At 35.0% G+C, this 19,046-nt stretch overlaps 3 protein-coding genes across 3 annotated transcripts; 2 read left to right on the forward strand and 1 right to left on the reverse strand.

Annotated features, from left to right (window-relative positions):
• Positions 1-678: 678 nt before the first annotated feature.
• On the reverse strand, positions 679-3,965 carry LOC118054778 (glutamate decarboxylase 4). Its single transcript, XM_035066470.2, has 7 exons — positions 3,796-3,965; positions 3,441-3,645; positions 2,651-2,851; positions 2,043-2,257; positions 1,646-1,899; positions 1,507-1,559; positions 679-1,413 (listed from the first exon to the last, which is right to left on the reverse strand). The coding sequence occupies exons 1-7, from the start codon at positions 3,879-3,881 to the stop codon at positions 901-903; spliced, it is 1,527 nt and encodes a 508-aa protein (XP_034922361.1). The 5' UTR covers positions 3,882-3,965; the 3' UTR covers positions 679-900.
• A 6,316-nt stretch (positions 3,966-10,281) lies between these two features.
• On the forward strand, positions 10,282-12,077 carry LOC118054788 (protein transport protein SEC13 homolog B). The gene is made up of 2 exons (XM_035066496.2): positions 10,282-10,439; positions 10,937-12,077. The coding sequence occupies exon 2, from the start codon at positions 10,963-10,965 to the stop codon at positions 11,866-11,868; it is 906 nt and encodes a 301-aa protein (XP_034922387.1). The 5' UTR covers positions 10,282-10,439; positions 10,937-10,962; the 3' UTR covers positions 11,869-12,077.
• Positions 12,078-13,480: 1,403 nt separating this feature from the next.
• On the forward strand, positions 13,481-17,302 carry LOC118054796 (eukaryotic translation initiation factor 3 subunit I). The gene is made up of 8 exons (XM_035066508.2): positions 13,481-13,808; positions 13,951-14,166; positions 14,243-14,370; positions 15,269-15,388; positions 15,487-15,576; positions 16,198-16,284; positions 16,378-16,457; positions 17,034-17,302. The coding sequence occupies exons 1-8, from the start codon at positions 13,625-13,627 to the stop codon at positions 17,107-17,109; spliced, it is 981 nt and encodes a 326-aa protein (XP_034922399.1). The 5' UTR covers positions 13,481-13,624; the 3' UTR covers positions 17,110-17,302.
• The last annotated feature ends 1,744 nt before the right edge of the window (positions 17,303-19,046 follow it).

A 19,046-nucleotide genomic window follows, 5' to 3' on the forward strand; every position in this document is an offset into this window, starting at 1 on the left:
TTCCACAATTACAATACCCTTTCTTTCTCTCTTTCTCATCCAAGCATTTTCTCCTCCTTTCACAGATGATGCAACTCCATTGGCGGGTTAGATACAAAATAGTGTGAACGGAAGAATTGAGGCTCGGGAATTATCATTAAATTTAACATGATTGAGAGTTCCATGATATGCTCCTCCGTGCTTTCTATATTCCAAAATTGCGTGTGGCATACGTATGCAATGAAGTTTATATATATATATATATATATATATCAAGAACCACAGGGTAACATGCCCGTACAAATGTTTTTTCGTGGAAGTGACGCTCTGTCAGATCTCTCCAATCTCCTTGGTTTTCCCTGGGTTTAATTTTACGAGGCCGGGCTTGATCTGTATTTCTTCTTTTTTTGCGCTGTTTTCCTGAGCTAGATAGAGCTCTGTGTAGGCTTTTGTGCTTATAGTGCTTGGCCTTAATCACTCCCTTTTTTAATTAATGAGAACCAATGTATTGTGCTCAAATATAAATCGATTTCACTTTTCGAACGAAGCCCTCTATTCAGCCAAGAAAAGCGCACACAAAATAGTCCAAACAAAGAAAAACAAAAAAGCAAGCAACCCAAGTAGCACTACTTGGAAGTGACCCATCTCAATTTTGTAATAAAAATATAAAGTCGGCAATCAAATTGAAGTGAATCGACGGATCAAATACTAAAGCACTTAAGCAATAGTAGAATACTGCAGGTAAAGAGTAGCCGTAAAGGTTTACAAACTCCCTCCGTGGAAAAATGAAGGGCTAGAAACAGGACTAAATATTTAGACCAAACAATTTTATCATGTCAGTTAAATAAAGCATGAGAAATTTAAAAAGGGATCCTTCTCAGTGAAAATTGTAATTTGTAGCTACGCAGTAGCCAGTCAGATCTAACATATTTTATTTTTGTCGGACTTCTTGGCCATGACAAAGTTTTTCCAGTAAGCAGTGATTTCCCTTTGCGTTTCCATGGCTGTTTTCTTGACCACAGTGCCATTCTTTCCTGCTAGAGAGCCACTAATCTTTCCATTCTCTTCACCATTGATAGACATTTTAGATGAGGATTTCGCAGGGAGGGCATCAAGTTCATGCATAACCTTCGTTATGTCAAGCACAAGTCGCTCAGCAAGGGTGCGGGAGAAATCTTCTCTGATAACAACACGAAGAACTGTAATGTGCTTCGCGTCTGCTGGCATGGTGTAGGCTGGCACAATCCAGCCAAAACGACGTAGCGTTTCTGCTATTTCAAACTCGTCGTGTCCCCGGTTTTTGTCCTTGAGTGAAAAGGCCACGAGAGGCACCCCAATGTCCTTCGACACAATCTTAAAGCGCCCTGTTTTCTCCAGTCCTTCTTTTAGCACCATAGCATTATCATGGCAGTTATCCATCACATTTCGGTAACCCTGATGACGACACAGAAAATTTTTAGTTTTTCTTTTGTTGAAAAATAACTTATTAGAAGAGATGGGATTACATTATCCTATTGGCTTTCTCACCTCATAGCCCAGGCGGATTAGTTGGTAGTACTGAGCAATGATTTGACTAGAACCTGAAATCGAAAAGCGATAGAACTCCATGTTAATTAAGGTGTAAGAAAGTTCCTGTGCCTTATATATTCGAATAAACTGCAATCACCTTTTGAGAAGTTAAGAGTAAAAGTGGGTTGATCGGATCCAAGGTAGTTTATGTGGAAGATAAGTTCCTCTGGCAAGTCTTCCTTGCTCCTCCAAATAACCCACCCGACTCCAGCATAGACAAGGCCATACTTGTGGCCGCTGACATTAATGCTCTTCACTAATGGAAGTCTGAAATCCCATTCAAGCTCTGGCCACAGGAATGGTGCAATAAATCCACCACTAGCTGCATCAACATGAATTGGGGTATCCCATCTGCCAAGCAAAGGATTAAAAAATTAAATTACAGCAATTTTACTCTATGCATATAAAGGATGTGCACTGTTTATATATATATAAGGTAATTCAAGCTAATTAATGAGCTCTGTTTAGGATTGTGATCTAGTACTGATAAGTACCCAGTGATTTTGTTCTTTTCAAGCAAAAGATCATTCAAAAGCTTGACATCTTCAAATTCTCCATTGAGTGTAGAACCCAAGATGGCTGCAACACAGATTGTGTTCTCATCCACCATTTCCACGGCTTTGGCTGGGTCCATCACATAGTAGTCCTCGGTCAGCTTCACTTCCTTCAGTTCTACCTCAAAGTACCTTGCAAATTTCTCCCAGCATACCTACATACATACATAGATAGAGAAATAAATACATAAACCTTGATTAATCTACGACAGCATAATATGGAATTGCATTTTATTGGAAACGTTTTGATGCCCAAATGATATGGAGTATGGACTGACTGATAGACTGCTATTTTCATGTTTCTATTGCCTGGTGGCAGTGACACGCTATAGCCCAGCCTAATATAACGAGCCCTGGTCTTGGAGGTGCCCAAGCCTCCTCTTTATCACAAAAAAGATTCGATCTTCTGACTTCTTTTTTTAATCTGTCTCTGGTGTTTATACTGCTGCCTTTTATATTATTATAAAAAGAAGAAAACATGGTTTTTATTAAAAAAAAAGAAAAGAAACGAGGGAAAAATGATGTGAGGGTTGATTCATGGGTCATACCTGAACATTGGCACCAGTGACAATGTTAGGCTTGTCACAGGGTTTCCCTTCGGCCTTGCGCTTGTTCTGCCACTTTCTCTTGAATGCAAGGCCAGCCAGCATGATCGCCTCTGATGATCCTACGGTGCCAACCCCGACAGCAGCCTCAGACTCCCCTAAGGGAGCATTGAAAAGGTGTGCTATCATGTTCACACAGCGATTCTGCACATAAATATCAAGTGATTTTGTGTCAGTCATATAAATTCTATTATTTAAACACATTTTGATTTGTCCAACCCCACGATTTAGTAATAAGCACGTCAAGAAACTGTGTGATCGGTGTTCAAAAAAAATTGTTTGAAAATGATATGGTATAGATAGACAAGGTTTGCTGAAAAATCTCCCAGCAGACCGTTTATTGCTCATGGTTTGCGTAGATCTTCTGTAAGCAGGAATTCCCAGTCTATTGACCGCCTCTGTTTATGCTCGTTAATTTAATTGATATGATATTGACCAAAGCACCATAAGACAGGGAAGAGTTTCAGCTGAAAAGTCAAATTTCAGCTTTTCTGACTTCACGGTCTAAGAAAACCAAAACAAAAGCGAGAACAAATCAGGAACAAAACCATGGGAAAGTGTCCACTGGTGTAGCATCTCTGCATCGGAAACAGAGGAAAATTATGCATCACCAGCACGAACTCTCTAATTCTTGCTTTGGGCATCGGATGCTAAAAAGGAATCTGTACAGAGCTCGTAAAAAATACACCTACATATAGCATGCAAGTAATTTTTAAAGAGAGGGCTGGGTGACCTGAAGCTCGGTGGTAACGGGGTACTCGTCCATGTCAACATAGTTTTTGTTGATAGAGTCCATAATAAGCTTATCACATTCAGGCTCCATCCAAGTAGTCACGAAAGATGCCAGGTTCAGCCTCGGTTTCCCGTCAAGCATCAGCTCATCGTTTATGATCTGGAACGCTGCCTCCTTCGGTATCGAGTTCTCCGGCATCTTGTACCTGCAAATATCATAATATATCAACCGCCAGCATATATCAACATCCTATACGTTCCAGCTCGCAACCACCCGCGGGCACACACAGACACACATATATAGCAGTAGAAATGAGAAAAAAAAAGAGGGGGAAGGTGATGATTGCGTATTATACCTTGGCAGCGACTCTCGGACGTAGCGAGAGGCGAAGGTGGAGTGCATAGAGACATCGGACTGGGAAAAAATTTTAGAGAGCACCATTGTTTGGGTTTGAGAACAGACAAAAGATCTTCAAAGATTTAGAGGTGTTTTCTGCCTTGGTTTGCTTGGACTAGAGTTTGGAGAAAGTCGTGGTATTTATAGCTAGCTACGTACTGGGGCGCTGGTTATTAATTAATTAATTGCCTTCTCCTATTTAAGTCTTGGAGGTGTGAATACAGATGATGAAGTGATTCCCCCTTCGCTTTTTTCTATTCTCTAAAAAAAAAAAAAAAAAAGAAGACTACTACTCCAAGTCACGACTTTTAAATAACAAAAATTTATTTGTTCAAGACACCAGAAATTCTTTCGAGTTTCAACTCAGTACATGACAGGGAGTTTTATCATGTCAGTTGTGACATATTCATTTTTTTTATGCTGTAAGAAAATATATGTTGTCACGATTAAAAATAAAAATAGAAGGATCTCTGTAATAATAATAAAAAATATATATATATATATAGAGAGAGAGAGAGAGAGAGAAGGCTTTAATCATTGGGTCGGAGGAATTCTATTGACTTGAACAATAAAAAAACCTCTGTCATCAGTTAATTACGTCAATAGTTATAGATCTACATATAAAATTTCAGCTTAACATTAACGAAGAGTAAATATAATATAGCAGTATCTTTTTGAAATATTTTTTTCCATGTTCATCATTTCATTAGCCGATTTTGAAAAACAAGCCTTGTAGCTAGACTGTCAACTAATTATTCAAGTCATTGACAAAGGTGGTTCAAGTATCCTCTCTGTTCCTCAAACTAACCGAGCAAGCTCAAATTTATCTTCTCGATCTGTTCTTTATATAATTAATTGTTTTCCTTTTTCTGTCAACGTGTCCCTAGCAACACAAAACGTTTTTTGTCTCCAGCTTAATTTTAAAGTGAGATCATAGAGAACTCTGATTTTTTCGCATCATTTCAAGATAAAAGGGAGAGGAAAAGAAAATAAATTTTTACGATTAATAATAATCCAAAACCAGGTAATATTCTTAGTTTAATACGTGTTATGTTAGTGAAATTCCTCTTGTATAAGCGAACACGTAACAAAATCATCCATGTATCTAAGAAACCTTTCATGTATTTCGCATATCAAGTTATTCCCTTTCTAGATGAAGAATATATCATTAGCTTCTGTAAGCTAAGAGGAGAACATCTGACAAATTAATGACCATGTAAGTAATATTTTTAATTTAATATATGTTATGTTAGTGAATTTTTTTTTATTATTATTAATATAAGTATCCGAATCAGTTTACACGCATCTCGACTAATTCTACATGCTCTGAAGTTAATGAGATTATAAGTCTCCAGTAATATTAAGGTTTGTGAAACCTAAATTGATGATTTTTAAAAAATAAATTTAATAGCTGACCAATTAAGTTATACCGAATCTGTATTAGTGAATTTTCATTTTATATTAGTGAACACGTAACAAAATCATCCATGTATCTAAGAAACGTTTTATGTATTTGGCAAATCAAGTTATTCCCTTTCTAGATGAATAACATATCAATAGTTTCTGTAAGCAAGAGGAGAACATTTGACAAGTGGTTTTAATTCTTAGGCTGATTACAAAGGCATGCACGCTAGGAAAAGAAACTGTCGCCTACATAGCATTAGTAGCGAAACGAAGCCTTCAAGCATCTTTCATCTTCTTCTAATCTCGTCGCTTTCGGTGAAAAAAAAAAAGAAGTTGATCAGATGATATCGAAGATTTAATTTTTATTTTTCACTTCGAGGTATATTGATAAATTAATCTTCATAATATTTTATTGAGGACAGAGGTTTCTAGTCAGATTCTCTGGGTTATTCTATGTGTATGCCAAGTAATAATAACTTCACTTTCATTTTTACTTTTTTAAATTTCAATAATAAAGTTATATTCCATTTAGTTTTCATGTATCAAAATCAAATTCTTTTTTAATATAATTTTACACTGACTACCTGGTGTGTTCATAAGAAATAATAACTTTTGTTGATTCTAATTATTATACACTCACTTTAGCACTCTTTGAACGTTGGAGATTTTTTGCAATAAATTAGCTGGCAAAGGGTGATTCCTGCGAGCATTTATAAAGTTGCAAGTCAAAGCTGATAGGTTCAGGGGTCCTTCCCCGAGATGGTAAAGGGAAACCTGAGGCCGGTTTGATTGTCATCAAACTGCGGACGCGGCGAATCCAATCCGCCATGGCAGACGCGGCAACTCTCTCTCTCTCTCTCTCTCTCTTCTCTTTTTCTCCTACGTTGAATCACTCTGTGGGAGGTTAAGTCAAGAAGTAGATACATAAACCATTTGCTCAAATGGAAGTTTTGCTACTTCTTTATCATTTTTTTTTTGAAGTTTTAATTTGAGATCATTTATTTTTTAAAATATCAAGTCGAAGTGAGAATTATATACTTAATATTGTCCAACAATATTGGTATGCAAATTGGTTTAAAAATATTTGTCATCATTATTAAAAAACAAAGACAAAGAAAAACTCCTTTCAAAAGGAAACCACGGTGGTCACGGTCAAAAACAAGACACGGCCAACGGTGGCTAACATGGACTTCGAGGATTGTTTGTATTTTCAATCTCTGATCATGTCACCTACCTTGAAAGCATGTTCCTTTTCAAAAAAGCAAATGTATGTTAATATTTAATTATGTTGCTATCAGCCACCATAAAATAAAATAAAATTGTGTGTATGTATGCGAATAGGTCATATACAAGACTTCACTGTCCAATGTTTTCCCTTAATTTGGGATGAATATATTTCTTGTTACGTCCTTTTCTTTGATTTGCGCTGAAACTCCCTCATTTTCAAGTGTCAAACAGAGAAATGCTAACAATACATTTGTTTTTATCTTTTAAAATTGTCTTGCAAAAAAATAAATTAATTTCTTTCTTTGTTTTAATTTAATTATTTTTGGTGTTTCATAAACTTTTTAATGTGTTGTTATAAAAAATAATAAAAAAATATTTTTAAATATATTTTAAGTTGAAAAATATTCTAAAAAATAACCGTCATTATAATAATAAATGGGTCTAAATACATGAAAAACTAGGGGTGAGCAAAAAAACTAAAAAATTGATTAAATTAGGAGAAAAAAAAATTAACCAAAAAAACCGAACCGTGAAAAAAAACCGATTAAAATTTTGAAAAAACTCGACAGGTTTGGTTTTTGATTTTATAAGCCTAAAACCAAAAAAAACTGAACCCAACCCAAATAAAAAAACCGAACTGAACCGAAAAATAAGCCAAATTGATTTTTATCCTAAAAAATCAAACTGAAATCAGTTAGTTTGAACCGATTTTGATTTTTTTTAATTTCAATTTAGTTTTTTATATATATATATAAAAACTGAAGTGAAAATAATTAGAAAAAACACACATTTTAAGAAAGAGAAAATAAAGGGGTGTCAAAATAATATATTGAAAGGTCAACATGAACATTTCAAGAAAAAAAATATGAATTTTTTAATCCTTGAATTGACCTGTGTTGTGTATATTGTTTGACTTTGACCGTACTTTATATTTTAAAATTCTAGTAAATGTTTTTCACATCAAAGTTAAGAATCTTAAGATACAATGCATTCCCTCGTGTATCTATTTCTTGTAGCTACGCCAGTCTTTATTTCTTAACACGTAGCAATGTTATGTCAAAGATTGTCTTTTAAATAAACATCATGGTCATAGTCACTCTCTAGTTTCTAGATCAGTACACGCACTTCGGTTTGTTTATAAGAAGACTCCAGCAAAGATAATTTAACATCCAACTAAATTGACATCGGTGTTTTACTATGAATTGTTCTTAAAAATATCAAAAAATAAAATGCATATAGAGGTGGACTAGTATTTTTCATTTTGTTGCATGGTGTAATTACACCTATGACCTTATAAAAAATGATGTCACCCTTCACACAATGGCCCGATACGTGTTAACATTCCCGACACGGTGGAGCTCCAACAAAAATTTTCCCATCCTTCCTATTTTCTCTCTCCTTCAAGGGATGTGTTGGTTTTGCAAAGTTGCAAGTTGGTTCTCAATCTTTTAATTATATCAGATTTGATTTATTTGTTTTTCAATTTTATTTTTTGGCATTTGATTTTTTATATTTTTCTAATTAAATTTGATTCCTTTTCTTTTGATGGCTATTAATTTTTCTTTTAATTTTTTTTCCAATTGAAATTTATTTTTTAATTTAATCCTAATCATTTGATTTTAAATCTTTTTTCACTGAATTTGATCATCATTTGTATTATTGCAATTTAATTCTCCTATTAATTAATTATTTTTTGGCAATTTAATCACTCGTTGGTTAATTTCATTGGATTTTAATTTCATATTTGATCATTATTTTTTTATGATGCTTTAAACCGGGCTTGAGAGTTAACCTTTGTCATGTCTCGAGTCACAGGTTGGGTCAATTGGGTTTTTTATTGTGTAAGAAGTAAAAATGATATTATTTTGATAAAAAACAGTGGAAACAAAAAAAAAATCAACGAATATTGACATAATTTTCCCTAACTAATCGCTTGATTTTTTATTCACTTGAAATGTAAAACTCGTATTATTTTTATTAAAAAATAATGGAGAAAAAAATTCAATTATCATCCTCTTTCTTTTGATTGTTTTTTCTTTGTTCTAAATTTTTTTAAGATTTTTTTTTTATTTTTCTTCATTTTTCATTTGATTTTATTTTGTTTTTATATAAAATATGGCACTCATTCTCTTTATTGTTATTTTTTAAAATCATTTTCTTGTTATTTTTTTTCCTTTCAATGTTGTCCCTTAACATTTTATTTATTTTCTTTTTTTTTTCTAGATTTAGTCATCATTTTTCTAATTGCACTTTTTTTTTTATCTTTTTCTTAACTTGTTTTTTTCTTTTAATTTTTTCCCTCAACATTTTATTTTGTTTATTTTTTAACCAATCTTGGTTGTTGTTATTTTAATTGCTTTTTTATTTTTATTTTTTTAATTAATTTTCTCATTATTTTATTTCGTTATTTTTTATACTAGATTTGATCCTTATTATTTTAATTTTTATTTTTTGATGGTTAAAAATTTTGTTTAAGATTTTTTTGGTTTTATGTATGGTCATCTCGGTTTTATAATTTGAGTGGGTGGCTTTGAAAATTAAAAAATTTAATCCACCCTGCAGCGTAAAGTGGGCAAAAAAATATAGTATTTCACTAATTTTAAGAGTGGCCCCATAAGCTATAGCTAGGAGTGAGTAAAATAACAAAATTATATAAAAAAATGATTAAACCTGAATTAATCGGTCTAAATCAAATCAATCAAAAAATTACTAAAAGACCAGGGATACTATAAATATAAAAAAATTACATTTTAGCAAACTAGCCGCCCCTTCCCCAGTCACCCTCTCAACCTCTCAATCTGAATCAATATATCTGTCTCTTATTGCATTCTAACACATTTGGCACCTTTGCTCAGATTTGGATCATGGTCGCGTTGGGTTAAATCCTACCCTGTGAGGGATAAGAATCCCCCCCCCCTCAAGCCCCTGGTGACTTCCCAGTCGCAACCCCTTGTTATTTCCTTTTACACTTCTTAGTTATTGTCAGACTTTTTGTTTTTCTTTAATTTATTTGATTTACTACATTGTTTCAGGGATAACGATTTATTAGTAGTTGCATCTGGAAAAAGAAACAAAGGCCGATAAAGCTGCCCCCATTGCTGAACCCCTTTGTCTCTTGCAGAAGCACCTGTCATTTATCGTGTTTTTTTTGTCTTGTTTTGAACCTTAAATAATTGAATTGAACTGAACTAAATACGATCCGGTTTCAATTTTAAATTTTAAAAAATAATAATTTTAGTTTTGTTGTATTTTTAAAGTGAAAACCAAAATGTTTATCCCAAGTTGCAGCAACTACATGCTGTGTCTTTTCTTCTTCTGGGTAAAGAACATGTTGTGTGTTGTTTTGACGGATATGAATGTAAGTGGAAGAGAGTCCTTGAAACACCGAATCGAATCGAAAGCAATCATTTCTAATTTGCTATGTGTTTTTAGAAAGAAAAGGAGCAGTGATAAAAAGAAGAAAGAGAGTCATTGAAACACTTGTATCCCACTGTGAATGGAGGTGATCGGGGATTCTTTGAGTAGCTCTAAATGTATAGAGTTTACAAGAGATGGTTATAGTTTCAATATTTCTGAAAATAGAAGATCTAAAATTATTTTGAAAAGGGTCACTTAATATTATAGGTGCTTTCTTTGGTGAAACAGTACAAAAACAGGGGCGAAACTGGAAGATTCTTGAGGGACTGTTAAATTTTAGAGACGGAGATGGAAATGGGCCAGAAGAAACCGAAGTGCTCGATTTGTTTGGATTTGTGGATGGGCTTTGACCCTAACTGTGTTGGGCTTAAATAAGTCTTTTAACTTTTGCATATCCATAAGCTCTATAACACACGATGATCTTATTGTTGTCTCTAACAGTGGCTTCACTCGAATTCCATTATAAACATATTCTTTTTTTCTTGGCATTCAAGTGAGACAGGCAGAGCTTCTTCGATCCAATAACGGCATCGTTTTGAGATCGATAATCCGCAGGTCTGAATCTCGAACACACAATTGGATTTGTTTGTACGTTATGCAGATAGGAATTGTTGGTTCAGATCTAATCAATCCTTTTATTTATTCATACATGTTTCATTCGTTGTTCTTCATTGATTATCGAGAATTATTAAGCTCAACTGATTCCGTTTCATTAGTGGATTTATCGTGTTTTTTTGTGAAATCTGCAAATCTATTTCTAAGATTAGGGTTTCTGAGATGTGATTTTGGTAGCTTTGACTTTTTGAACTTTCCATCAGATTTTTGTGGTTATTATTAATTTGATCTAAATCTGATCTGTTTTGCTTAGTTGCATTAGTGAATTAGCAGCATCTGAATATTTTCTTCTTGGATCACACACACACACACACACACATATATCCTTCTCATGTGAATGGTGATTTTATTCATTCATTTTGAAATTATTTGGATTGCATTTTTTGGGCAACGAACAAAAGAATTTTGCTTGACTTTATTTTGGGTTTTCTTGGTAGGAGAAAAGAACGGTTTTGATTACAAAATGCCTTCTCAAAAAATTGAAACTGGTCATGAGGACACTGTCCATGATGTGGCAATGGATTACTATGGAAAGCGGATTGCAACTGCCTCATCGGATCATTCAATCAAAATAATTGGGGTTAACAACAATACTTCTCAACATCTAGCAAATCTGACTGGGCACCAAGGCCCAGTTTGGCAATTAGCATGGGCTCACCCGAAATTTGGTTCCTTACTTGCTTCTTGTTCTTATGATGGCCGAGTCATAATATGGAAGGAGGGTAATCAGAATGACTGGACACAGGCTCATGTTTTTGACGATCACAAATCATCTGTCAATTCCATTGCTTGGGCACCTCATGAACTGGGGCTTTCTTTGGCATGTGGTTCATCTGATGGGAATATATCTGTTTTTACTGCACGTGCTGATGGTAACTGGGACACATCAAGGATTGATCAAGCTCACCCGGTTGGTGTAACCTCTGTTTCATGGGCCCCATCCACTGCACCTGGTGCCCTTGTTGGTTCTGGTTTGCTTGACCCTGTTCAGAAGCTTTGCTCAGGTGGCTGTGATAATACTGTCAAAGTGTGGAAACTTTACAACGGGAACTGGAAGCTGGACTGTTTTCCAGCTCTCAACATGCATACTGATTGGGTGAGGGATGTTGCTTGGGCACCCAACTTGGGCCTTCCCAAATCTACCATTGCTAGTGCCTCACAGGATGGTAAGGTTATTATATGGACTGTGGCTAAGGAAGGTGATCAATGGGAAGGTAAGGTTTTACATGACTTCAAGGCTCCTGTCTGGAGGGTCTCCTGGTCCCTAACTGGAAACATACTGGCTGTTGCTGATGGGAACAACAATGTCACGTTGTGGAAAGAAGCCGTAGATGGGGAATGGCAACAGGTGACAACTGTTGATGCCTAGGACTTGTGATCTTAAAGCTTTTACTTGTAAAACTAGATCGTGCTTTGATTCCATGGTAATCCAATGCTTTGGAGCTCTTATCCCTTTAACACCTCTCCCCACCCCTGAACATTATTCTATATTTTTTATTATTGTGTTAGATAATTCTGGATGCCGATTTTTGAACTTCAGTCTTGATTATTGTGTGCAATTGGTAACATTTTTTCTTACTTGGATGCACGGAATATCACTGTTTGGTTATTATTTTCTCTTGCTAGATGGATATCGTGACAACATTCTTGGAAGAGTATGATTTTATTGCTGTTCCCCTTCGTTCATCTATACACTTGCTACTTCATTTTGGCCATATGTTTGATTAGCCAGAATTTGACACCATGTAACTATTTTCGCGTAGTAAATTTGTTTTTATAAAAAATAGTTAAGAGGTAGAAACCAAAGCTGTGGATTGTGATGATATTCTTGTTCAAGGTTCTTGAGTAATGTCAAATGGACTAGTGTATTGATACAGATGGCTGATGTATAAGTGTGATGGTTATCTGGGTCACTCGCTTTGTATGAACCATAACCAGAGTTTGGGTTTTAATGAATCATCCAACAGTTTTAGATGTACAGTTGTTTGTCTATGGTCACTCAGGTGTTGAAAGTTGAAACTGGCAGTTTTATGAGGATTTTATGCACAGTTACGGAGGCCCAAAAAGGAAAATAAGATCCGAACCCCAATTCTACTCTTCTATTTTTATTTTATTTTTTCCGACCACCAAGTCTTCTTCTTTTTTCCTTCCCGTTTTGTTTGATATTTGACATTCCAACCTTGCTACTATTGTACTCACCATGTAAGACAGGACAAGTGGCTAAGGGAGGTCAGGTTTCACCATCTTGGCAAGGGAAGATAATTTCCCTAGTTTATTTAAAAAATAATAGGAGTTACAAGGCCAACATGTACAATACGGTATAGTTAATTAGTAGTTTATCGTCTGTACTTTTGCTGCTGGCCCCAGAATATTTTTGGTCTTTTTTAATTAATTTTTAGTTAACTAAAACCAATCAAGTTATGAAATTAATTTTTTATTTTATTATATAATAAAAAATAATTTATTATCAATTAAATATTAAATGATAAAATTTAATAAAAAATTCATATTAAATAATAAAATATAAAAATATAAAAATATGTAAAAATATCTTAAACCCGCAAACTTTAGCTTTCCTTTCAACTAATTGATCTAAAACACCACTTTATTCTAGAATTTATAAACAAATATATTAATTAAATTTACTGTTTATTTTGTATAAACAGTTAAACCTAACCTAACCATTTAAGTTGTGTTGATGGTATATAAAATTATTTGTCTTCGTTTTGTCTTCATCCACGTGGCATGTGGTGGCTATGTGCCTATGTCTATAAATATGATATGTTTGTACTACAATGATACTCCTATAATCTATTTATTTTTTTCTTTGCCTTTGTTATTTTATTTTTAAACAAATTACAGTTTATATAATATGAAGAAAAATACATTACTGAAAAATACTTTCAGACAAACAAACGAGTCCTTAAACAAACTGAACTTGGGCTCATAGTGAAAGGACACAATAATAGGCAGTGGCCCAGCAAGTCACACCGTCAGAGACATCTCTCGTTGTTAATAGGAAGGAAGGTAAAAACCCTAGCTGTTCTTGCTGCCTTCGTTTTCCTCCTGCGAATCGGCAAACACAAGCAAATAAAAAAATCTCTTAAAAAAAAGAGATAAAAAAGATGAGACCAATTTTGATGAAAGGGCATGAAAGGCCCTTAACATTCTTAAAGTACAACAGAGAAGGGGATCTCTTGTTTTCCTGCGCTAAAGATCATAATCCCACCGTCTGGTTCGCCGATAACGGCGAACGTTTGGGAACTTACCGTGGTCACAACGGCGCCGTTTGGTGTTGCGATGTCTCAAGCAAGTTCCTACCCCCCCCCTGAATTATCATCATTTCTTTTGTTTTTTTGTTCTCGGGAAATAAATTTCGCTCCCATTTTATATATATTTTTGCTGTTTTTGTATGTTAATGTTAATTGTTATTTAAAAAAAAACAATTTAGGAGATTCGATGCAGCTGATTACTGCTAGTGCGGATCAGTCGGTGAAGCTGTGGAATGTACAAACTGGAGCGCAATTGTACACATTTAGTTTCAATTCGCCGGCTCGGTCTGTGGACTTTTCTGTAGGTGACAAGCTTGCTGTTATTACCACTGATCCTTTCATGGGAGTCACTTCTGCCATTAATGTCAAACGCATTGCTGACGATCCTTCCCAGCGTAAGTCAGTGAACGTTGAAAGGGATCATGTTATTTTTTTCGTTATGTTGCTAAATGATGTCTCTTTTTTTTGTAGAGAGTGGTGAATCCGAGCTCACCATCACTGGACCTGCGGGAAGAATTAATAGAGCTGTTTGGGGACCCCTGAACAGGACTATCATAAGTGCTGGAGAGGATTGTGTGGTCCGCATTTGGGATTCTGAGGTAACTCGCTAGTTATTTCTTGGATTATTTTTTTTGTGATGTAGGACAACTTGGAGGTAGGATAAACTCCTTGAATTAATCTAGAAGCTACAAACGATTGTCTCTTTCCTGATAATTCTAAGACCACAAGGTTTAGAATTATTTGTGGATCTTGGTTTTTGAGAACTCAAGTTTAAATTCAACTCCACACAGTAGTTCAAGTTTCGTGCTGTAGGCTTTGTTGGCATATTGCTCTGATCATTATTGCATTAGAGAACTTTAAAAGAGAGCTGAAAAGCTTCCAATGTTTCTGTCAAATTGATCTCAGAGAGTGAGAGATACTTCTTGTAATCGGACATCTATCTAGACTCACTGACCCTATATAGAGTGTTAATTTTGGCACAGTATTCTGTATGGTAATTTGCTGTTTTAGACACAACTCCCCAAAGCTTTTTAAGGTGGCTAGGAATACAGCTATTTGGGAGAGCTTGTGAGGTCATTGATGGGAATTTGCCATGTGACTTGGACTCGATCAGGTTATACCATTTCAAATTTATACAGGATGGCTTAAGTGTCTGTAGATTGGGGCAATAAATAATCTTTTGGAAAGAGAGAATCTTGGTTGAATTGGCATTTCCTTGTAAAGCAGTTGCTGAATCTTTCCTTTTAATGTGTGTCAACATGCGTTTGTTTTTGTTTTCACATACAAGTGAGCAGAGCCCTTCTTCTGCATGCTTTTTTGCGCTTTGTTTATCTATTGAGCTGTTATTGTTTTGATTGAAAGTATAAGAAAAAAAAAAGATACTTGAAGTTTTAAATTCATTTGATTTTTGCCACCTGGTCTTACATTTTGCTGCATTCTTTTTGTTGGTTGGTTTCATGACTGAGTTTATTCTGTACTCTCTTATCAAATTCGCAGACTGGAAAATTGTTGAAAGAGTCGGAACCAGAAGTTGGGCATAAGAAGCCGATATCATCACTCACAAAATCTGCTGATGGTTCTCACTTCCTGACTGGTTCTCTAGATAAATCTGCCAAGGTTGATTGTCTTACTTTCTTAATTTCTATTCTGATATTTTCTTGCTGTAAAGTGGTTTGACAATCTCCTGCATTGCTTGTTTTTCTGCAACTTTCTAGCTTTGGGACTCCAGAACTTTAACTCTTATCAAGAACTACACAACAGAACGCCCAGTTAATGCTGTTGCAATGTCTCCGCTACTTGATCATGTATGTACAATGAAACATTTTCTTTTACTGCTTTCATGTTGTACTTGTGTTCTTTGTAACTTTGTTTGTCATTCTTTTGGATTCCATTTATAGTTTATAACCCATCACCCCTGTTATTCCTTTTTCCTGTAAACATCTTATTTTTATGTCGTGATGAAGCTATCTTGTTGATCAATGCCCACCATAAATTTAGCCAAGTATTACAGTAAAAGCTAAATTTTCCCAACTAATGAAGTATTAGTTAAAAATGTTTAATGGCCATCATTTCGGTAAAAATGAATTGTTTCCGTAATAACCATGAAGTATGCATAATTACCATTGACCAAAATTTGTAAATCATCAATCTTGGGAAGCAGATGATTGTCATCACCTCATACCTTGTAAGCTTATCCTGTGGAGGGCTAGCATGTCATTTTTTTCGGTTTAGCTACTGATTTATACTCTATCCTTACAGCAGCCATCTAATTCATGCAAAAAAACAAACTGGTGGGATTATTGGCGTACCTTTTGAGGACCACCATTTTGTGCACCTAGATTAATAGAAACTGATCACTTGTTTAATTACTTTCCCTTGTTTTTTCATTTGTTTTGCTACGACCTAACTGCTGTTTGTGCTTGCAGGTTGTGCTTGGAGGTGGTCAGGATGCATCATCTGTAACCACAACTGATCACCGTGCTGGGAAGTTTGAAGCCAAATTCTACGACAAGGTTACTTCATGCTGATGAATGTTTTTTATGATACGAAGATCTGTGGCTGTGGAACATTTTGAATTTCTGATATTTGACTTTTTTCTTTTGTAGATTCTTCAAGAAGAAATTGGTGGTGTGAAAGGTCATTTCGGACCTATAAATGCTTTGGCGTTTAACCCTGATGGGAAAAGGTATAGTTTCTGCTACCTTATTCTGTCATATTTCTTAAATCGGTGTCAATAAATTTAATCATATAGAATGAAATTCCATTTTTTTAATTCACATCTTCTTACACAGGCAACACTCTTTTTATGTAGTTTTAAACAAATTAACATTTTGTTTGATTAGTCTGCCCAAAAGATTTGAGCAGTATTACCATCACAATTATTCAGCAATCTGGCAAAGATTATTTTCTGGTGTTTTGCACTCTTTGCTTAATTGACCCTGTATGTGCATTGGTGCTAATCAAATTAGAAAATGTTTTGACATTCAAATACCTGGCTTCCTTTCAACTCCAATTATCTTGCTTTAATAGAATATACCTCAAGTTTTGGTGACATTATACATCTTAATAATTTCATTATTCAACTTACTGTGCTGAACTGGACTAATAATTTCAATTGATGAACATCATATAGCTGTTGCCTTACCCCTGTTATGTTTCTGAAATGTGAGCAGAATTCTGTTGCTCATATATTGTCAAAGCTTTTAATTACCCTTGAATGCTTCTTGTTTGATGTATTTGTTACATGTTGGCTCAAACGTAGTTTCTCAAGTGGAGGCGAGGACGGTTATGTGAGGCTGCATCACTTCGATCCTGATTACTTCAACATAAAGATATAGATTGTAAGAACATGTATCAATACCAGAATCTAGCTAATAGAGACTAAATTAGCTTTGGAGTGGAGGATTATAAGGAATTTTGGGGCGTAGGGCCACACAAGATTATATTTGTGCTCATGCTTATGATTTTCCTTCTGTTTTACAAGGATTTATTCCTTCTTTTTTTTGGAGCTATGAGCAAGGAGTTTTTGTTGATTCAATGTTCCTTTCATTACGTATTTATTTCTACAACTGTCTCCGCAAATTTGTTACCTGACAATTGATTTACAGTTTAATCATTGAACTGGTCCGCTGTCGTGGCAATTGGGTTCTTAAACAGCTCTTCGGAATTGTCTTGCTTTCCTAGGCCTGTTCAGAATGGAATTAAGTATCAAGCATATAGGTGACCGTTCAAATTTAACTAACTTCACGAGATCTGATCTTTACATAATTTATATCGACTGGGAAATTACAACGATCTCGGAAATTTGATTGAAAGCCCTTTTGATTTCAAGAAACACTTTATAAAACCTCGTCGTAACAAAATACCCTCGATTACAATTTGAAAAGATGTTGAAAAATAAAAAAATTTCACGAAATATTAAAAGTTGTGAAAGTGATTAACAAGTCGAGCTGTAATGGTATAGATCTAAAGGTTCGAAGAGACGAGCCAGAGTTTCGAAGAGACGAGCCAGAGAGATCAGGGAGGGATGGTGATGGTGCTATTTTTTGTGTCAAGGCCACTCCTTCCAACGCTGTTCTTCCTCTGCCAAGGCCAACGACGTCTATTTCTCCTCTTATCCTGCAATGATGACAGTGGCGAATTCTAATGACAGTTTGAATTTGGGTGAATGGGAAGAACAAAGTTGTAAAGATATTGCTGGTCAGCCTCTTGAGTCCACCATTGATTTCTCTTCTTGCAGAAACGACTTCAACAACTTGTGTCGTCATCAGACTAACTCAGATTACAATTCTATGTTACAAAAAACTGATAGCCCGTCACTGGCCTTGCCTCTTCCATCGTCTTCCACCTTTTGACTTCAATTCTGCTACCGCCTATACTGAAATGATGATGTTGATTAATTCTGATGATAGCAATCAATTTCAGGTGCAAAGTGTCGAGTCACAAATTTCTCAAAGGAAATTACCATTCTACACACGATTTTGTTCGTTCCACTTCCTCCTTGTATACTGAGATGATCGTGGATTCAACGTCCTATGATCACAGAGTTCTGCGCTGAATTCTTCATTAAAATCATGTAGATGGTGATCGGTTCAAAACCTGCAGTTGGTAGCCACCAGATCACACAACTTCATGCTTATGTATTGACTCCCTGCTACAATTACTAGTTGCTTCTTGAAAGAATTCGGAAGGCCTTTGAATATCGAGAGAACCTTTCCGTGCTGTTGTTCTTTCTGTTCTAATTTTGTCACTCACTTAACATTCTTAAATTTCGGTGCTCTAATTGAATATCGGATTTGAATTCTTTTTATTCTTCATAGCCTGCTACCGCTACTGCTAGTGCAGAGAAGTGAAATTCATTTCTATTTTTTCTGATTAATTTGTTTGCTAAATAAAGAGTGATTAATGTTTGAATTGCCTGGGCAGCAACTCACAGAGCGAGAGACAATAAACAAGATAACGGTTTAGTATTTTTTTTAACCTAGTTTGTATATTTCCTGAACCTGATGCTGAATTTCCAATCAAAAGATAATCTAGAAGACTACTCTATGCTCAAGCAAGGCATTCCTGACTAGTCTTATGGTGAATAGAAGAAATAGATTCAAGAGACAATGAACAAGCTACGATTCTTAATTCAATGAAGGCAAATTGGTTTCGTCCAATATAACGAACCCGAGATGGGCACAAACCATAAGTATAAACAGACAACCTTTAAAGACCAACAGATTTACAAAAATAATAACGCTAATATCTTAATCTTATAATGAATGCGTAA

This window comes from Populus alba, chromosome 8 (genome assembly GCF_005239225.2).
Source record: "Populus alba chromosome 8, ASM523922v2, whole genome shotgun sequence".
In the NCBI taxonomy this organism is placed as follows: Eukaryota; Viridiplantae; Streptophyta; class Magnoliopsida; order Malpighiales; family Salicaceae; genus Populus; species Populus alba.